Below are 17186 nucleotides of genomic sequence, written 5' to 3'. Positions count from 1 at the left end.
TACATCAAATTTAACGTCAAATTCACTTGCACAAAATTAAGCTCATATATTTTTCCTTGTATTTCTGAAGTCTACTTCTGATTGCATGTTCCCAGTCTTGTTTAATGGCACCCACTATTTTTCCAGTCATCTAGGTTTTGGAGCCTACTTTGAATCCTATTAATTATGCCACTATATGTTTCTCAGATCACCTGTTTTCCATTTCCACAGCCACTGTGGGATTATAATAGCTTCTTAACTGATGTTCCAGTGTCTCCAACCTCCCCAACTGTTAATCTATCTTGCATATTGTTGCCAGAATAATTTGTTTAAAATTCAAATTTGATCCTTTAACTAGTTTCCCATCAAAGTTCATTCATGGCTCTCCACCTTTCCCAGAATGAAATCTGAACTCAGCACAGCCCTCCAGGCTCACCACATTCTGACCCCAAATGATCTCTCCAAACTCTCCCATGTAAACTCCCACTTAACCTATTCTCCATTCGTACTGTTATAAACATGTTAAGCAAACATTCATACATTTATATTCATGTCGGGACTATTATATTACATGGTCTTTAAATGCCATAATTTTTTAAGGCTGAATTAGGTCAGTCCTCTCTCCTTTTTCTTCTTACCCCTTACTCTCTCCTTGGATTAACTCATCCATGCCCATGGTTTCAAATATCATTGATATGCCAATATGTCCAGACAGAACTCTCCTTCGAGCTCCAAGACCATATATTCAATGACATCTCCACTAGTTGATCTCATAGTCACCTTAGCCACCTAAAATCTAAAACTCAAATCAGTTTTCTCACCTCAAACTTGTCCCCCTCCAGTCTTTTAAACTCACTATATGGCAACACTTGTCCCCCTCCAGTCTCTTAAACTCACTGTATGGCAACACTAGCCATACAGTTGTATACGTTGGAATCCTAGGAGTCTTCCTTGACACATCCCTCTCCTTCACTTTTCACAGAGTCCTTCATCAACCCCCAGTGATTTAACTAATAAATACCTCACCAATCTATCCAAGTATCCTCATCTGCATGACCAGCATATGAGTCTCAATTTCTATCTTTTCTCTCTCCTAGACAAATGTAACTAGTTTCTGATTGGTTTCTACATATCTATCATTGGCTCCTCCAATTTATTCTTTGGAATGGGTCTGGAAAACTATATTAAAATGCAAACCTGATCATGTCACTCCTCTCTTAAAACTCTTCAAAGGTCTCTCATTGCCTTAAAGTAAAAAAAAAATCATTAACTGTACTTAAGTGCCTCCTACCTAGTCTCCAGTCTTTAATACCACCTCTCCCTTGGTCTCTTCCTCAGTCCACTGGCTTGCTGGTCCTTAAGAGGTGCCATGCTCACCTTTGCTTTGTTTGCCCATGCACATATTCTTGAACCACTCTACTCAGTTCTATTTCATTAATTCACCCATTTAACTTCTATAAAGTCTTCTGAACTCTACTCAGGGCTTTTCCCATAAATTTTTCTCATTCTAGAAGTCTTTGCTTTTCTCATGATATGTTCTTACACCTCTAGGTTTTCTCTTAAAATCATTCATTATGGTTTGCAATCCTACTTTTGTATGATAACACAATAAATACCTGTCTCCCAGGTAAACAATTGTTTACCTTCACTATGGCCGAAGGCTAAAAACTGAATCTTTCACTTGCACAAAGATGTGAGATTATTTCCATTGGATTTGGAATAGGAATTAAAAATTAACAGATATTCACTACTACTACAGTATTCACTTCTACTAAAAAAGGAACATAACATATCTCTCATTAGGGAAAACTCACGAGTAAAATTCAAGCCCACATTAGTTAATTAACTTGACCCTATTAGCAAAATCTATTAATTTTTATTTCAAATGCATCCTTTAGATTATCTAGATTTGAAATCTATCATCTATCTATCATCAATCTACTAATTTAACAACTGAGATAAATGTACTGAGATACAGTTATATGCCAGGGACTATACTCACTATGAAGGATAAAAATGTGAACTTATTCACTTTTTAAAAAATTGAGTCTTTGACCTCTTGAAGCTTATCAACTAATTCCTAAAAATATTTTTCAAGACTTATTTTACCTACATTTACGTAAATATGACTTTATCTTAATTTAACTCAATGGTGAACATTTTTGGCTTATTAGTGATGAACATCGTTCATCTGTGAAACACCGGTTTTTTAACAGCTAAATTAGGCATAAATCAAAATAGTATAAATAATGACCACTATCTTAAAATCAGTATCATTGTTAGTCTTTAATTCCATTCTTCAAATCAAAATATTAAGTTAAATTCTTAAAAACTCTAAGAAAAATGGATATTTTTAATAAATTTTCTGCAAAATCTAACAGGAAAATCTACAGTTAAGAAAGAATAATTTGATATTTCCAGGAAGATCTATGTAGCTTTCCCAGTTTAGGCTGAGTAATACTTACACTTACTTTAAGGTTTCCTTGGGCAGTGTTCACAGGTTGGTCATCTTTTAACCATGTAATGGAAGGATTTGGAATCCCATTAGCTATGCACTGCAAGGTGACAGGCTTGTATTTTACCACAACTCTCTCAGAAAGGCCTGAGGACTTGATTGTTGGAGGAACTATATTTAAGGAAGCGGGAGAGGGAATGAAACCATAATCAGTGGGGTCGAACTTAAAAATCTGTATGCAAGAACCTGAAACCTTAAAATTCAGGAAAAAAAAAAAAAGCAAATCCCTATTTTAACAAACAATGAAATACTTTCATTCCATGCATTTAATTTCTAATTTTTTAGCAACTTTATAGATTAGTTACTTCTTAACTATGGAGTTTTAAATCTCCAAAGAATAAGTAAAATGTATTTATGGCTACCGTAATCCACATGTATATTTGGCTTATGTCTTTTGATGGGTTTTACTAATCTATAATGACCCTCCCTTTCTCTAGGACAACTTCATTAAATCAAGGTGGATTTCTAGCCATATTTATACTGCATGACTCTGCCCCCTGCAAGGATGATTGAATGTGGAGTGGTAACTTTATTTAAATTGGGCCTGCCAGATTTCCTCCCTCAGGAATTGGGACTGAGACTGAAAAACAGGGTTATCTATATTCCATCATGGGATATGGGCTAAAAATCAAGAAAACAGCAGTCTACAGAGACAGAGGGAGAATAAAGTTGACATTCATAGACACTCCTTGTGGTTTCCAAGTGGCTGTCCAGTTTCTCGTTCCAGTACTCCCTTCCCAAGTTCTGCCAGCAAGTGAGACACACAATACCCTGGCAGAGGGTTGCTTCTGTCATTAGAGTAATGGTTATACTCCTAATGTGCCAGTTTTGTGAATGTACTTATGTCCCTCAGATCCTTCAATTACATCTTCAGCCACCATTTCTGCAAACTACTGTATTCACCATCCCTCTTGCTTTGGCTAAAACCTTAAACGCTTACATAACCTCTTTACTTGGAAGTTGTTCCATGCCTCTTCTATCTTATTTGGTCTAATTCCTCAGACCTTGGCATTCTATGTAGAACACACTTCCTAACATTTAAATTCTGTCTACATTTATTTATTTATTTATTTCCCAGAATTATTTTGGCTACTGTCTGCATGTGTTCACATGATACATCTTGGTTGAGTCTCTGGGTCAATAAAGTAACTAAAAAAATCTGTCATTATACAACTGAAATTCATATCCTTTACACTACCTTCCACAACTCAGGATTTATTCACATTATTGAGCTACAATTCTGAGTTAGATAATAAAACAATGCATAAATTAATTTAAAATGCAAAGCTCCTGTCTCTCATTCAGCATACCATGAACAGTCACTTCAAATTCCTTCTTGTGGTCTCCAGCAGTATTTGTTGCCATGCACCGATAAAGGCCTGTGTCTGACACTTGAGCCTGAGCAATAACCAGTTTGCGTCCATTTAACAATATCTTAAATCCATCCCTTTCATCAATTAACTGACCATCCTTCAGCCACCTATAGAAAAAGGCAAAAGGAAGTCTGGATAAATATTTTAAGTCAATCGTATCCTAGAAGATATATAAAGTTTCTATTGTATATTTGTCTAATTTCCTAGTTGCTTACTCTGTAAAATAAATTGTAAATGAAAAAGAGAAAAAAAAGGAAACCTGGCCTAACATAGAGGTTGGCATATTGCTGGAACCCAATAATTATGTGTTGAGTTCTTTATTCTTCTACTAATTTTAGGCTACAAAAAAGGGAGAAGTATTGGATTGTTTGCAATACAACGCATAAATGCTTGAGGTGACGGATATCCCATTTACCATGACATGATTATTATGTATGCATACCTGAACCAAAATATCTCATATAACCCATAAATATATACACCCACTATGTACAAAAAAATTTAAAATTAGAAAAACAAATTAATTAGAAAACAGACAAGTGCTCCTAAATATTACCCTCTTCAATGTTTAATAACCAGCAAAACATACACAATCTTAAAACAACTGTAAACAAAACTTTGAAATCATATAGCATTATATTTTTACATTTCTATACATTCCAGTTAGTTTTATAATCATGTGTGAACATATTTCATTTCCTTCACTAACTCTTCTTCTGCATATCCCATTGTGACTTGGAAACAAAAGCTAAGTATTTAATACATGCTTTGAAAATTAAAGAATAAGAAAAAAAGAATTGGTAAACACATACTCATGTTAACTTTCCCTGTTTACCTAATATGTCTGGTATACTTCTTTTTATTTAGTAGTCTGTCAAACATTTCAGTACCTCAGGAGAGTCTGACAATACTACTTAATAGACTGTCTCTGCGAACTAAATATGTAATTTCTAGACCATACAATGGAATTCCTCAAAATATGTAATTTCTAAGTCCATACAATGCAATTCCTCTAACTGAGCAAATTTAGGTGCCTTTTGACTATCAAGTAGACATTGCCTTGTATATAGATAGAGTATGTCTTAAAAGAGGAATATAAAGAATACAATTTCATACAATCCTTTTTAATGGTACAGAACAGCTTTCAAGATACCTCTAAAACACTCGAAACAAAAAGCGGTATTTAGAAGACATACCAAAACCCTTACATGATAGTTGGTGGGGGAGAGCCTGTCACATGACAATCTAGCTCCAGTAAGTTATTAACCATCACAATGAAGTAAGATGTTTCATCTCCTCCTTCTATAGCTGGTGGCACTAGAAAACAACAGGAATGTAACACACAAAGAAATGTATACAACAAGAAACACACCATCACATGAAGCAATAATACATAGCAGTTCAGAAGGCTGATAAGTATGATAGTAGTTTGATACACGAAGGGGACTTGAAATGCATTTTAAATACATTTTACAGTAAACACTTGTCAGGATCAATAAACATACTTTTTACATATCATAGCTATTCCTCCATCTAGTACTATGGTACCACTGATGCCAGGTGAATATAAAGTTGATTCATATTTTATACTGTTTATTTTCATAAGCACAAGAGAAAGAAACTCCCAAAATTGGGCATCTATTCAAAAGCCTTAAATTTATAGATAAAGATACTGGGTTTCAAGGTTGTAAGATGACTTTCCACGGCCCAGAGACTAGGTTTCCTGTTACCTGGCACAGTGTTTATGGCAAAAGACCATGTTGTTGTTCACTGCGATTAGACATTGTCATAGACGTAAAAATGTATCTATGCACTTGCAAATATCAAGTATACCTATCAAAACTAGTGGAAAATTTATGTAAGATTCTAGATCCTGAGTCTCTGGTGACAAATCCACCCCTTGGTAATGTGCAATCCACAGTTGCACAGAGGACTATACCTTCTTTTAATTGTTTTATTATTGCACGAACAACAAAAACATTTAACAAACTAATCAGGTTTTGCTATGAATCTGAGAACCAAGGCAGTGGCATCCTTATTTACCCAAGACATCAACTTCATATTTGATTTCCTTTTCTCCTGCCACACTGGTAGCCACGCATATGTACTGTCCCTGATCAATTTCTTGGGCACTCATGATTTCGAGTTTCTTCCCACCAGCTTCTATGTGGATATTGTCATTAGCTTTCACAGGTACACCATCTTTCAACCAGGTGAGAATGGGAGAAGGGTTTCCAGCAGCTTTGCATTCCAGTGTCAGAGAATGAGCAATAACTACTTGCTTATTCAAAGGCATGGCCAAGTCACCTTCAATCATTGGAGGAACTAGGGAGAAACATAGCAACATTTCAGGCAATTATTTGTGTGGTCACAAAATACATTCTAATGAAATAAAGAAGAGTTTTTGTTTTTTCTCATAAAGTTTGACCATTAAAATCTATCTGTATGCCTGTCTCCCTCTAAGCTATTGAGGAAAGAATTTATTGGTTCAGCTAATCTGTAACTGTCCTAATTATTCTGGAAACTCTGGACTGTCTGGCTTATAAAAGATCAATAGTAGAGAATGATCTTAGTCCCAACAACTACTTTGCCTTTTCAGTAACAACCAAATTGTCTAGATGCTCCAAGTGCCATGGCAAAGGTTAGTTGAATGAATGGACACCCTCTTGCTAACCTTAGGTTTTAAAAATATTTTTTCAAATCATGGAACAAATTCTTCCAATTCCTATCCATGTATATTGAAAAAGACAAACCCACCGAGGATTATTAGTGAATAAATTGGATATTTGCATATTAGAAAGCATAGGTAGAAAGGTATATAATTAAAGCAAATGTTGTTCCTTACCATAGACATCCACATGGAATGATTTTTCAGCAGTTCCAGCAACATTCACTACATGACACATATATATTGCTGAATCAGAGACCTGTGCTCGAGGAATATGAAGATATTGTCCTTTATCAATATAAAGTGCTTGTGAGCTGGACATGATTGGCTGCCCGTCCTTATACCAAGTAATGGCAGGCATTGGAAGTCCCCGTGTTTCACATTCCAGTTTAATAATGCTGTTGATCAATACTGATATGTCTGAGGTGACATTTCCTCCTTTAATACTAGGTGGAACTACAAAGGATTTCAGAACAAAAACAAGTCATCTAAGTTTCAGCATCTTCATCAAAATCGTAAATGCTATAGATGTTTATACAATGCATTTAAAGTAAATTAAAGACAATTGGGAAGTCTGTGGTTTATCTCCTGATAATGAGTTTCCTGTATTGTCAAAACCATCTTTATCATTCCCCGTTTGGGTTTCAGATTTCAGTAAAAACAGAAAGTCACAGATTCCATTTCAGGGAGTCATTTAGGTTCAAGAGATCATATTAGAATAACTAAGATAGTTATGTTTAACCAACAAAGCAAAACAAAATAAAACCCCACTCAAAGTAGACACAGCAAGTTTCAAATCAGACCAAGGGAGCAAAAATGTCACATGTGGTACAACTGTATGCCCTCTCCCCAAGAAATACTAAAGGTCTAAGTGCTATCAGAACCAGCTATTCATAATAGCTGCGGAGTCTTCAATATTTGCTTCTTGCTATTTTTTTCTTTTTTGGGGGGTGGTGGGTACTGCCAAGACTCCATTCACTCAACTTTACTCATCCAATTGTCTACATGTGTATCTCCGACAATTCAGCAACCACATGTCTGGCCTCTCACACTACATAAGGGCTGTACTGCTGGAAAAATAACTCAAGTCACTCAGTCTCTGCTGCAAATTCTGAATATGGTCATTCTAAGATCATGCTATCATCGCAATAATTTAAAAGAAATCAAATGGCATGTGTATGAATTTGAGTATCAATATAATCTTAATAAAGTTTTAGAATAGCATACTTGATAGAATGTTTTTCTCATGGTTAAGCTGGGATTATGGGTTTTGAGAGGGAGACCATATAGGTAAAGTGCCATTTTCATCATATGCTACCAAACGTACATGCTATCAACATGACTTATCACTGAGAACTGTGCTAAGTTATGTTGATAGCATGTACCTTTGGTAACCTGGCTAAGGTAGTGTTTGCCATATTTCTCTACTGTAAAGTTACTCTTTTTCCTCCTCTTTCCTTTGAAGGGAGTCCTTATTCCAGCCCATACAAATGAAGTGAGGAGTTATGTTCTACTTCTATGAGAGGAGACTACCTACATAATTTAATTATAATTCTTCTCTATGAAGATGTGTCTCTTCTTCTCATTTTATTTATTGAGTCAATCACTTATTTTTATCAATATGGACTCATAAAAACTTATATGCCTTGGTTTACACCCAATACTACATTATTTATCCAGTTTGGGCTATTGGGAGGTCTTTCAGTTGCCTCTTAAGTCCCTTCAATATACCCTCACTATTTTATTTTGTTTTATTATTTGCACTTACTTCCTTACTTTCCAGCCTTACTACATGCTCCAGGATCATCTTGTGTATTCCCTGCCCTAGCTCCAGACTTAACTATTTCTCCAAGGAGCCTGGTCCCTTTTAATGGATATTAGAAAGCAAGGATATTAGAAAACAAGATCTGGATGCTGAGTAGAGTACCTTAATATTTTCTGGTAATCATTCTTAGAACCAGTCCATACTGACAAACATTCATGTACACATTTTTTTCTCTCACATAACTTAAGGCAAGATCTACTATACTTTGAGGTAAATTCGATGATAGAATCATTTTTCTCTCAGGAGGCTTACTATAAATATCAGGGGTCAGTCAATTGTGGCCCACAGGCCAGGAGATGCTAAGCTAAGAATGGCTTTTACATTTTATAATTGTTGAAAAAAAATCAAAATAATAACATTTTGTTACATCTGAAAATTATATGAAACTCAAACTTTAGTGTCCATAGAGTTTTACTGGGATATAGTCACATTCATTCATTTACATATTGTCTAAGGCTTTTACTCAACAGTAGCAGAGTAAAGAGTTAAAGCAAAAACCAATATGGTGTTCACATTGCTTCTGCTGCTGTTCAGCTTACTGTAAATTTTGGTGGCATAGTTACAACTTGATAGCATTTTTAGTGCTATGTATATCACCATACTGTGATATTTTATTTAATTTTATCACCAGTGAATACTCCTTATGTCAGAACAAGAAAAGATAGTAAAATATCTCATTTTTAAGACACAGCACAGTGCGGAGTATTTTATCAAATTAAAGGGCAAAATACTGTGTTTATTTTGTAACACTATACCTATTCTAATAATCACTAGACTAAGCAGCCATCAAAATATTCCCAATTTTAAAAATCAAGAGTTTGAAAAATTAGAAAACATAAAATGAAATGTTTTATCATAGCAAATTTCTTCACAAAAATAATCCAAAATAAGGCTACAACCAAACTAAATTTCTGAGAGGCTTATTTGTTAGCCAACCAAGGAAAGCCATTTACCAATGGTGATTTAATTAAATCAGACATGATTTCAGAGGCAAAAGAAACGTGTCTAAAGAAAATAAATTTGTTAAAGATTCTTACTTAGAATGTGTTAAATTATTCTTAGTGAGAATAATTGCTTGAAGAGTTGAGAACACTGGGAGCAACATCAATAGTCAAATTTTTTTAAGACAACTTTTTACTCAATAGTATTCTTGGCTTTTGACAAGTTGACAGATGTTACTGACACTGCTCACCTGTTCTTGTTTATTTGAGGAACCAATGAAAGTGTAAACAAAAACAAAAACAAAAACGTACACTGAAGAATTCGCCTCTTAGAGCAGTCTGAGAAACAACAGACAAAAATATTTTCAGAAAAGTTGAAAAAAACACTAATTTATTACAACCTGAAGTGGAATCTGCTAAGATTTGTTACAATTGGTGTTGGTAAAAATATACGTGAAGCAAAAAACAGGCTTAGACAAGTTTACAAAGCTTATTACAATGTAAAGTGTTTAAAAAAATCTATGTTTTTTCATTGTATTATTCCCCAGCAGGCACTTCGTGTAAAAGATTCAGGTGTCATTGAACCAGTAGTGTTAAATGCTATACTTTGTTTGCTCTCATATAAACATCATCAGTTCTATGACTTTTTGTCAGAAGTCGAACTGAATATCCTGACTTGCCTTACCACACAGCAGGTCAATGCATTAGTGGTGATGAAGTTTCATTGCACTTTTTTTGAGCTCAGGGCTGAGACTGAACTTCTTTCTCAATAAAAAGAATCATTCTTAAACACTCTTATCGAATACTGAATGCTTTTGGAAATTAGGTTTTGCTGTAAACTTGATAGTGTTTCAAAATGAGTCCAACCCCAAATTACCAGACCAAAAAAGTACATATACGCAAAATATATACCATGGTAGTTATTGTGTTGTTTTAGTCACATGTCAAGCAGTTTTATACATTCTCCATGCTGCCAAAAGTTCAAGCAAAAAGTGAGATCTAGATTCCTCCACAAATGTGTAGTGGATATATTTTCTGAGCTTTAACTACAGTTCTAGCAGGGTGTCACACCTTGAGGCAAATGCAAAGAAAATTTTCGCATTCAAAATCTAGTTATCTTTGAAAATGAAGGCTTTCCACCTAACCTTCACCTAGAATTTATTAATTTGCAGTCAAATATCAAAATAAGAATATAATAACATTCTGTAAATGGCTTCCAAGCAATGAATATGCACAATTAAAATATGCCTGTGAAATGATATCAGTACTAGGCAGTACTTATCTGTATGAAGAGACATTTTCAAAGATGAAATAGATAAAATCTCATTAAAAATCAAAAGTAGGCTGGGCGCGATGGCTCACACCTGTAATCCCAGCACTTGGCAGGCTGAGGCGGGCAGATCACAAGGTCAGGAGTTCGAGACCATCCTGGCTAACACAGTGAAATGCCATCTCTAATAAAAATGCAAAAAATTACCTGGGCATGGTGGCGGGCACCTGTAATCCCAGCTACTCGGGAAGCTGAGGCAGGAGAATTGCTTGAACCCAAGAGGTGGAGGTTGCAGTGAGCCGAGATCACGCCACTGCACTCCAGGCTGGGTGACAGCGAGAGTCCCTCTCAGGAAAAAAAAAAAAAACAAAAAAAACAAACTACCAGTAGCAGATGAACATTTGCAATTGATTTTGATGATAGAGAATACTAACTTCAAATTTCAATTAAGTGAAATGTTTCCCCACAAAATAACTCTATTTTTCTCATTAGTAGACTTGTATTATGAAAAGTTTATAATTAAAAAAAATATCAAATAAATGGAATTTCACGAACAAACAATTTTGTAGAAATATGTTTCTCTCTAATTGTATAAGTATCTATATTATCTCCTTGATTTTGCCTAATGGTCTGCAAAGCCTAAAATATTTACTATATTGTCCTTTATAAAAAAGGTTTGCCAAGTCCTGCTATACATAATTAATTAACACAAATTCAAGCTACTATTTTGAAATCCTAAGAAAGAGCATTTTACTCATGCTTTAAATTTTAATTTTGATTGAGATTATTTATATTGTATGTTAATCTATAAATGCCTATCAAACTTTGGCTCAAATTGTGTAAATCATTGGCTAGCCTAAGTAGATGGATAATATATTAATGAAACCAAGAACACAGGTTCAGACAAATCCACATATTTTGTGAATGCTTTAGAAAGGAATATTATTTGTATCAGAAAGGGTCTACTTTAAAAGTCTGTATTTATGAAAACGAGAAAAATTATTCAAAGAATATTTGTAATTGATGGTATAATAACATAGTATCCACTGCTTAAATTTGACAATTACATAAATATTTCACTTCCTGTTTCATTGTAATGCATACGTATTTGCCAGAGAACTAAACTTCCATTTGGGAGAAGGGAATACAAATAAAAATTATGAATACACTGCCCATTAAACTGTACATATATGTGCATATATATGCATGTATAGATACGCCCATGTACCCCCCGCTTACACATGCATACACACAGACACACACAGACACACACACACACACACACACACACACACTCCAAGACTTTTTTTCTTATTTATTATACTTTAAGTTCTAGGGTACGTGTGCACAATGTGCAGGTTTGTTACATATGTATACATGTGCCATGTTGGTGTGCTGCACCCATTAACTTGTCATTTACATTAGGTATATCTCCTAATGCTATCCCTTCCCCTCCTGCCTCCCCACAACAGGCCCCAGTGTGAGATGTTCCCCCTCCTGTGTCAAAGTGTTCTCATTATTCAATTTCAACCTATGAGTGAGAACATGCCGTGTTTGGTTTTCTGTTCTTGTGATAGTTTGCTGAGAACGATGGCTTCCAGCTGCATCCATGTCTCTACAAAGGACATGGATTAATCCTTTTTTGTGGCTGCATAGTATTCCATGGTGTATATGTGCCACATTTTCTTAATCCAGTCTGTCATTGATGGACATTTCGGTTGGTTCCAAGTCTTTGCTATTGTGAATAGTGCCACAATAAACATACGTGTGCATGTGTCTTTACAGTAGCATGATTTATAATCCTTTGGGTATATACCCAGTAATGGGATGGCGGGGCCAAATGGTATTTCTAGTTCTATATCCTTGATGACTCACCACACTGTCTTCCACAATGGTTGAACTAGTTTACAGGCCCACCAACAGTGTAAAAGTGTTCGTATTTCTCCACATCCTCTCCAGCACTTGTTGTTTCCTGACTTTTTAATGATCGCCATTCTAACTGGTGTGAGATGGTATCTCATTGTGGTTTGATTTGCATTTCTCTGATGGCTAGTGATGATTAGCACTTTTTCATGTGTCTGTTGGCTGCATAAATGTCTTCCTTTGAGAAGTGTCTGTTCATATTCTTTGCCCACTTTTTGATGGGGTTGTTTTTTTCTTGTAAATTTGTTTGAGTTCTTTGTAGGTTCTGGACATTAGCCCTTTGTCTGATGAGTAGATTGCTAAAATTTTCTCCCATTCTGTAGGTTGCCTGTTCACTCTGATGGTAGTTTCTTTTGCTGTGCAGAAGTTCTTTAGTTTAATGAGATCCCATTTGTCAATTGTGGCTTTTGTTGTCATTGCTTTTGGTGTTTTAGACATGAAGTCCTTGCTCATGCCTATGTCCTGAATGGTACTGCCTAGGTTTTCTTCTAAGGTTTTTATGGTTTTAGGTCTAACATTTAAGTCTCTAATCCATCTTGAATTAATTTTTGTATAAGGCATAAGGAAGAGATCCAGTTTCAGCTTTCTGCTTATGGCTAGTCAGTTTTCCCATCACCATTTATTAAATAGGGAATCCGTTAGCCATTTCTTGTTTTTGTCAGGTTTCTCAAAGATCAGATGGTTCTAGATGTGTGATATTATTTCTGAAGGCTCTGTTCTGTTTCATTGGTCTCTATCTCTGTTTTGGTACCAGTATCATGCTGTTTTGGTTACTGTAGCCTTGTAGTATAGTTTTAAGTCAGGTAGCATGATGCCTCCAGCTTTGTTCTTTTGGCTTAGGACTGTCTTGGCAATGCAGGCTCTTTTTGGGTTCCATATGAACTTTAAAGTAGTTTTTCCAGTTCTGTGAAGTAAGTCATTGGTAGCTTCATGGGGATGGCATTGAATCTATAAATTACCTTGGGCAGTATGGCCATTTTCATGATATTGATTCTTCCTATCCATGAGCATGGTATGTTCTTCCATTTGTTTGTGTCCTCTTTTATTTCATTGAACAGTGGTTTGTAGTTCTCCTTGAAGAGGTCTTTCACATCCCTTGTAAGTTGGATTCCTAGGTATTTTATTCTCTTTGTAGCAATTGTGAATGGAAGTTCATTCATGATTTGGCTCTCTGTTTGTCTGTTACTGGTGTATACAAATGCTTGTGATTTTTGCACATTAATTTTGTATCCTGAGACTTTGCTGAAGTTGCTTATCAGCTTAAGGACATTTTGGGCTGAGACAATGGGGTTTTCTAAACATACAATCATGTCATCTGCAAAGAGGGACAATTTGACTTCCTCTTTTCCTAACTGAATACCCTTTATTTCTTTCTCTTGCCTGATTGCCCTGGCCAGAATTTCGAACACTATGCTGCGTAGGAGTGCTGACAGAGGGCATCCCTGTCTTGTGCCAGTTTTCAAGGGGAATGCTTCCAGTTTTTGCCCATTCAGTATGATATTGGTTGTGGGTCTGTCATCAATAGCTCTTATTATTTTGAGATATGTTCCATCAATATCAAATTTATTGAGAGCTTTTAGCATGAAGGGCTGTTGAATTTTGTCAAAGGCCTTTTCTGAATCTATTGAGATAATCCTGTGGTTTTTGTCTTTGGTTCTGTTTATATGCTGGATTATGTTTATTGATTTGCGTATGTTGAACCAGCCTTGCATCCCAGGGATGAAGCCCACTTGATCATGGTGGATCAGCTTTTTGATGTGCTGCTGGATTTGGTTTGCCAGTATTTTATTGAGGATTTTCCCATCGATGTGCATCAGGGATATTGGTCTAAAATTCTGTTTTTTTTCTGTTGTGTCTTTGCCAAGCTTTGGTATCAGGATGATGCTGGCCTCATAAAATGAGTTAGGGAGGATTCTCTCTTTTTCTATTGATTGGAATAATTTCAGAAGGAATGGTACCAGGTCCTCCTTGTACCTCTGGTAGAATTCAGCTGTGAATCCGTCTGGTCCTGGACTTTTTTTTGGTTGGTAGGCCATTAATTTTGCCTCAATTTCAGAACCTGTTATTGTTCTATTCAGGGATTCAACTTCTTCCTGGTTTAGTCTTGGGCGAGTGTATGTGTCCAGGAATTTATCCATTTCTTCTAGATTTTCTAGTTTATTTGCGTAGAGGTGTTTAAAGTATTCTCTGATGGTAGTTTGTATTTCTGGGGGGTCAGTGGTGATATACCCTTTTTCATTTTATATTGCGTCTATTGATTCTTTTCTCTTGTCTTCTTTATTAGTCTTGCTAGTGGTCTACCAATTTTGCTGATCTTTTCAAAAAACCAGCTCCTGGATTAATTGATTTTTCTAAGGGTTTTTCGTGTCTCTATCTCCTTCACTTCTGCTCTGATCTTAGTTATTTCTTGCCTTCTTCTAGCTTTTGAATGTGTTTGCTCTTGCTTTTCTAGTTCTTTTAATTGTGATGTTAGAGTGTCCATTTTAGATCTTTCCTGCTTTCTCTTGTGGGCATTTAGTGCTTTAAATTTCCCTCTACACACTGCTTTAAATGTGTCCCAGAGATTCTGGTATGTTGTATCTTTGTTCTCATTGGTTTCAAAGAACATCTTTGTTTCTGCCTTCATTTCGTTATGTACCCAATAGTCCTTCAGGAGCAGGTTGTTCAGTTTCCATGTAGTTGAGCAGTTTTGAGTGAGTTTCTTAATCCTGAGTTCTAGTTTGATTGCACTGTGGTCTGAGAGACAGTTTGTTATAATTTCTATTCTTTTACATTTGCCAGGAGTGCTTTACTTCCAATTATGTAGTCAGTTTTGGAATAAGTGCGATGTGGTGCAGGGAAGAATGTATATTCTGTTGATTTGGGGTGGAGAGTTCTGTAGATGTCTATTAGGTCTGCTTGGTGCAGAGTTGTGTTCAATTCCTGGATATCCTTGTTAACTTTCTGTCTCGTTGATCCTTCTCATCTTGACAGTGGGGTGTTTAAGTCTCCCATTATTACTGTGTGAGAGTCTAAGTCTCTTTGTAAGTCTCTAAGGACTTGCTTTATGAATCTAGGTGCTCCTGTATTGGGTGCATATATGTTTAGGATAGTTAGCTCTTCTGTTGAATTGATCCCTTTACCATTATGTAATGGCCTTCTTTGTGTCTTTTGATCTTTGTTGGTTTAAAGTCTGTTTTATCAGAGACTAGGAATGCAACCCTTGCCTTTTTTTGTTTTCCATTTGCTTGGTAGATCTTCCTCCATCCCTTTATTTTGAGCCTATGTGTGTCTCTGCACTTGAGATCAGTCTCCAGGATACAGCAAATTGATTGGTCTTGACTCTTTATCCAATTTGGCAACCTGTGTCTTTATACTGGAGCATTTAGCCCATTTACATTAAAGGTTAATATTGTTATATGTAAATTTTATCCTGTCATTATGATGTTAGCTGGTTATTTTGCTCATTAGTTGATGCAGTTTCTTCCTAACATCAATGGTCTTTACATTTTGGCATGTTTTTGCAGTGGTTGGTACCGGTTGTTACTTTCCATGTTTAATGCTTCCTTCAGGATCTCTTGTAGGGCAGGTCTGGTGGTGACAAAATCTCTCAGCATTTGCTTGTCTGTAAAGAATTTTATATCTCCTTCACTTATGAAACTTAGTTTGGCTGGATATTAAATTCTGTGTTGTAAATTCTTTTTTTAAGAATTGAATATTGGCCCCACTCTCTTCTGCTTGTAGAGTTTTTGCTGAGAGATCCACTGTTAGTCTGAAGGGCTTCCCTTTGTGTGTAACCTGACCTTTCTCTCTGGCTGCCCTTAACATTTTTTCCTTTATTTCAACTTTGGTGAATCTGATAATTATGTGTCTTGGAGTTGCTCTTCTTGAGGAGTATCTTTGTGGCATTTTCTGTATTTCCTGAATTTGAATGTTGGCCTGCCTTGCCAGGTTGGGGAAGTTCTCCTGGACAATATCCTGCAGAGTGTTTTCCAACTTGGTTCCATTCTCCCCGTCACTTTCAGGTACCCCAATCAGATGTAGATTTGGTCTTTTCACATAGTCCCATGTTTCTTGGAGATTTTGTTCATTTCTTTTTACTCTTCTTTCTCTAAACTTCTCTTCTCACTTCATTTCATTCATTTGATCTGCAATCACTGATACCCTTTCTTCCAGTTGATTGAGTCAGTTACTGAAGCTTGTGCATTTGTCACGTAGTTCTCGTGTCATGGTTTTCATCTCTATCAGTTCGTTTAAGGACTTCTCTGCATTGGTTATTCTAGTTAGCCCTTCATCAAATCTTTTTTCAAGGTGTTTAGTTTCTTTGTGCTGGGTTCATAATTCCTCCTTTAGCTCAGAGAAGTTTGATTGTCTGAAGTCTTCTTCTCTCAACTCATCAAATTAATTCTCCGTCCAGCTTGGTTCCATTGCTGGTGAGGAGCTGCATTCCTTTGGAGGGGTAGAGGCACTCTGATTTTTAGAGTTTCCAGCTTTTCTGTACTGCTTTTTCCCCATCTTTGTGGTTTTAATTTACCTTTGGTCTTTGATGATGGTGACATACAAATGGAGTTTTGGTGTGGATTTCCTTTATGTTTGTTATTTTTCCTTCTAACAGTCAGGAACCTCAGCTACAGGTCTGTTGGAGTTTGCTCAAGGTCCACTCCAGACCCTGATTGTCTGGGTATCAGCAGTGGAGGCTGCAGAGAGTGAACA

General features: G+C 36.0%; 1 protein-coding gene across 6 annotated transcripts in view; it reads right to left on the bottom strand.

The window, feature by feature from the left end:
* Positions 1-17186, bottom strand: part of HMCN1 (hemicentin 1) — a 454750-nt gene that overhangs the window by 170571 nt on the left and 266993 nt on the right. For 4 of the 6 annotated variants that reach the window (XM_015447093.4, XM_015447120.4, XM_065538528.2 and 1 more), the window contains 5 exons: positions 6713-6991; positions 5911-6192; positions 5076-5184; positions 3805-3974; positions 2445-2605 (listed from right to left, as the gene is read on the bottom strand). In XM_015447093.4, coding sequence (XP_015302579.3) covers positions 2445-2605; positions 3805-3974; positions 5076-5184; positions 5911-6192; positions 6713-6991 — 1001 coding nt within the window. The remainder of the gene's footprint in view (positions 1-2444; positions 2606-3804; positions 3975-5075; positions 5185-5910; positions 6193-6712; positions 6992-17186) is intronic. The other 2 variants (XM_005540243.5, XM_074031042.1) reach the window with 1 other exon arrangement.

The sequence above is a fragment of the Macaca fascicularis genome, chromosome 1 (assembly GCF_037993035.2).
Source record: "Macaca fascicularis isolate 582-1 chromosome 1, T2T-MFA8v1.1".
NCBI classification, from domain to species: Eukaryota; Metazoa; Chordata; class Mammalia; order Primates; family Cercopithecidae; genus Macaca; species Macaca fascicularis.
This window is presented reverse-complemented; position numbering and strand designations above follow the sequence as displayed.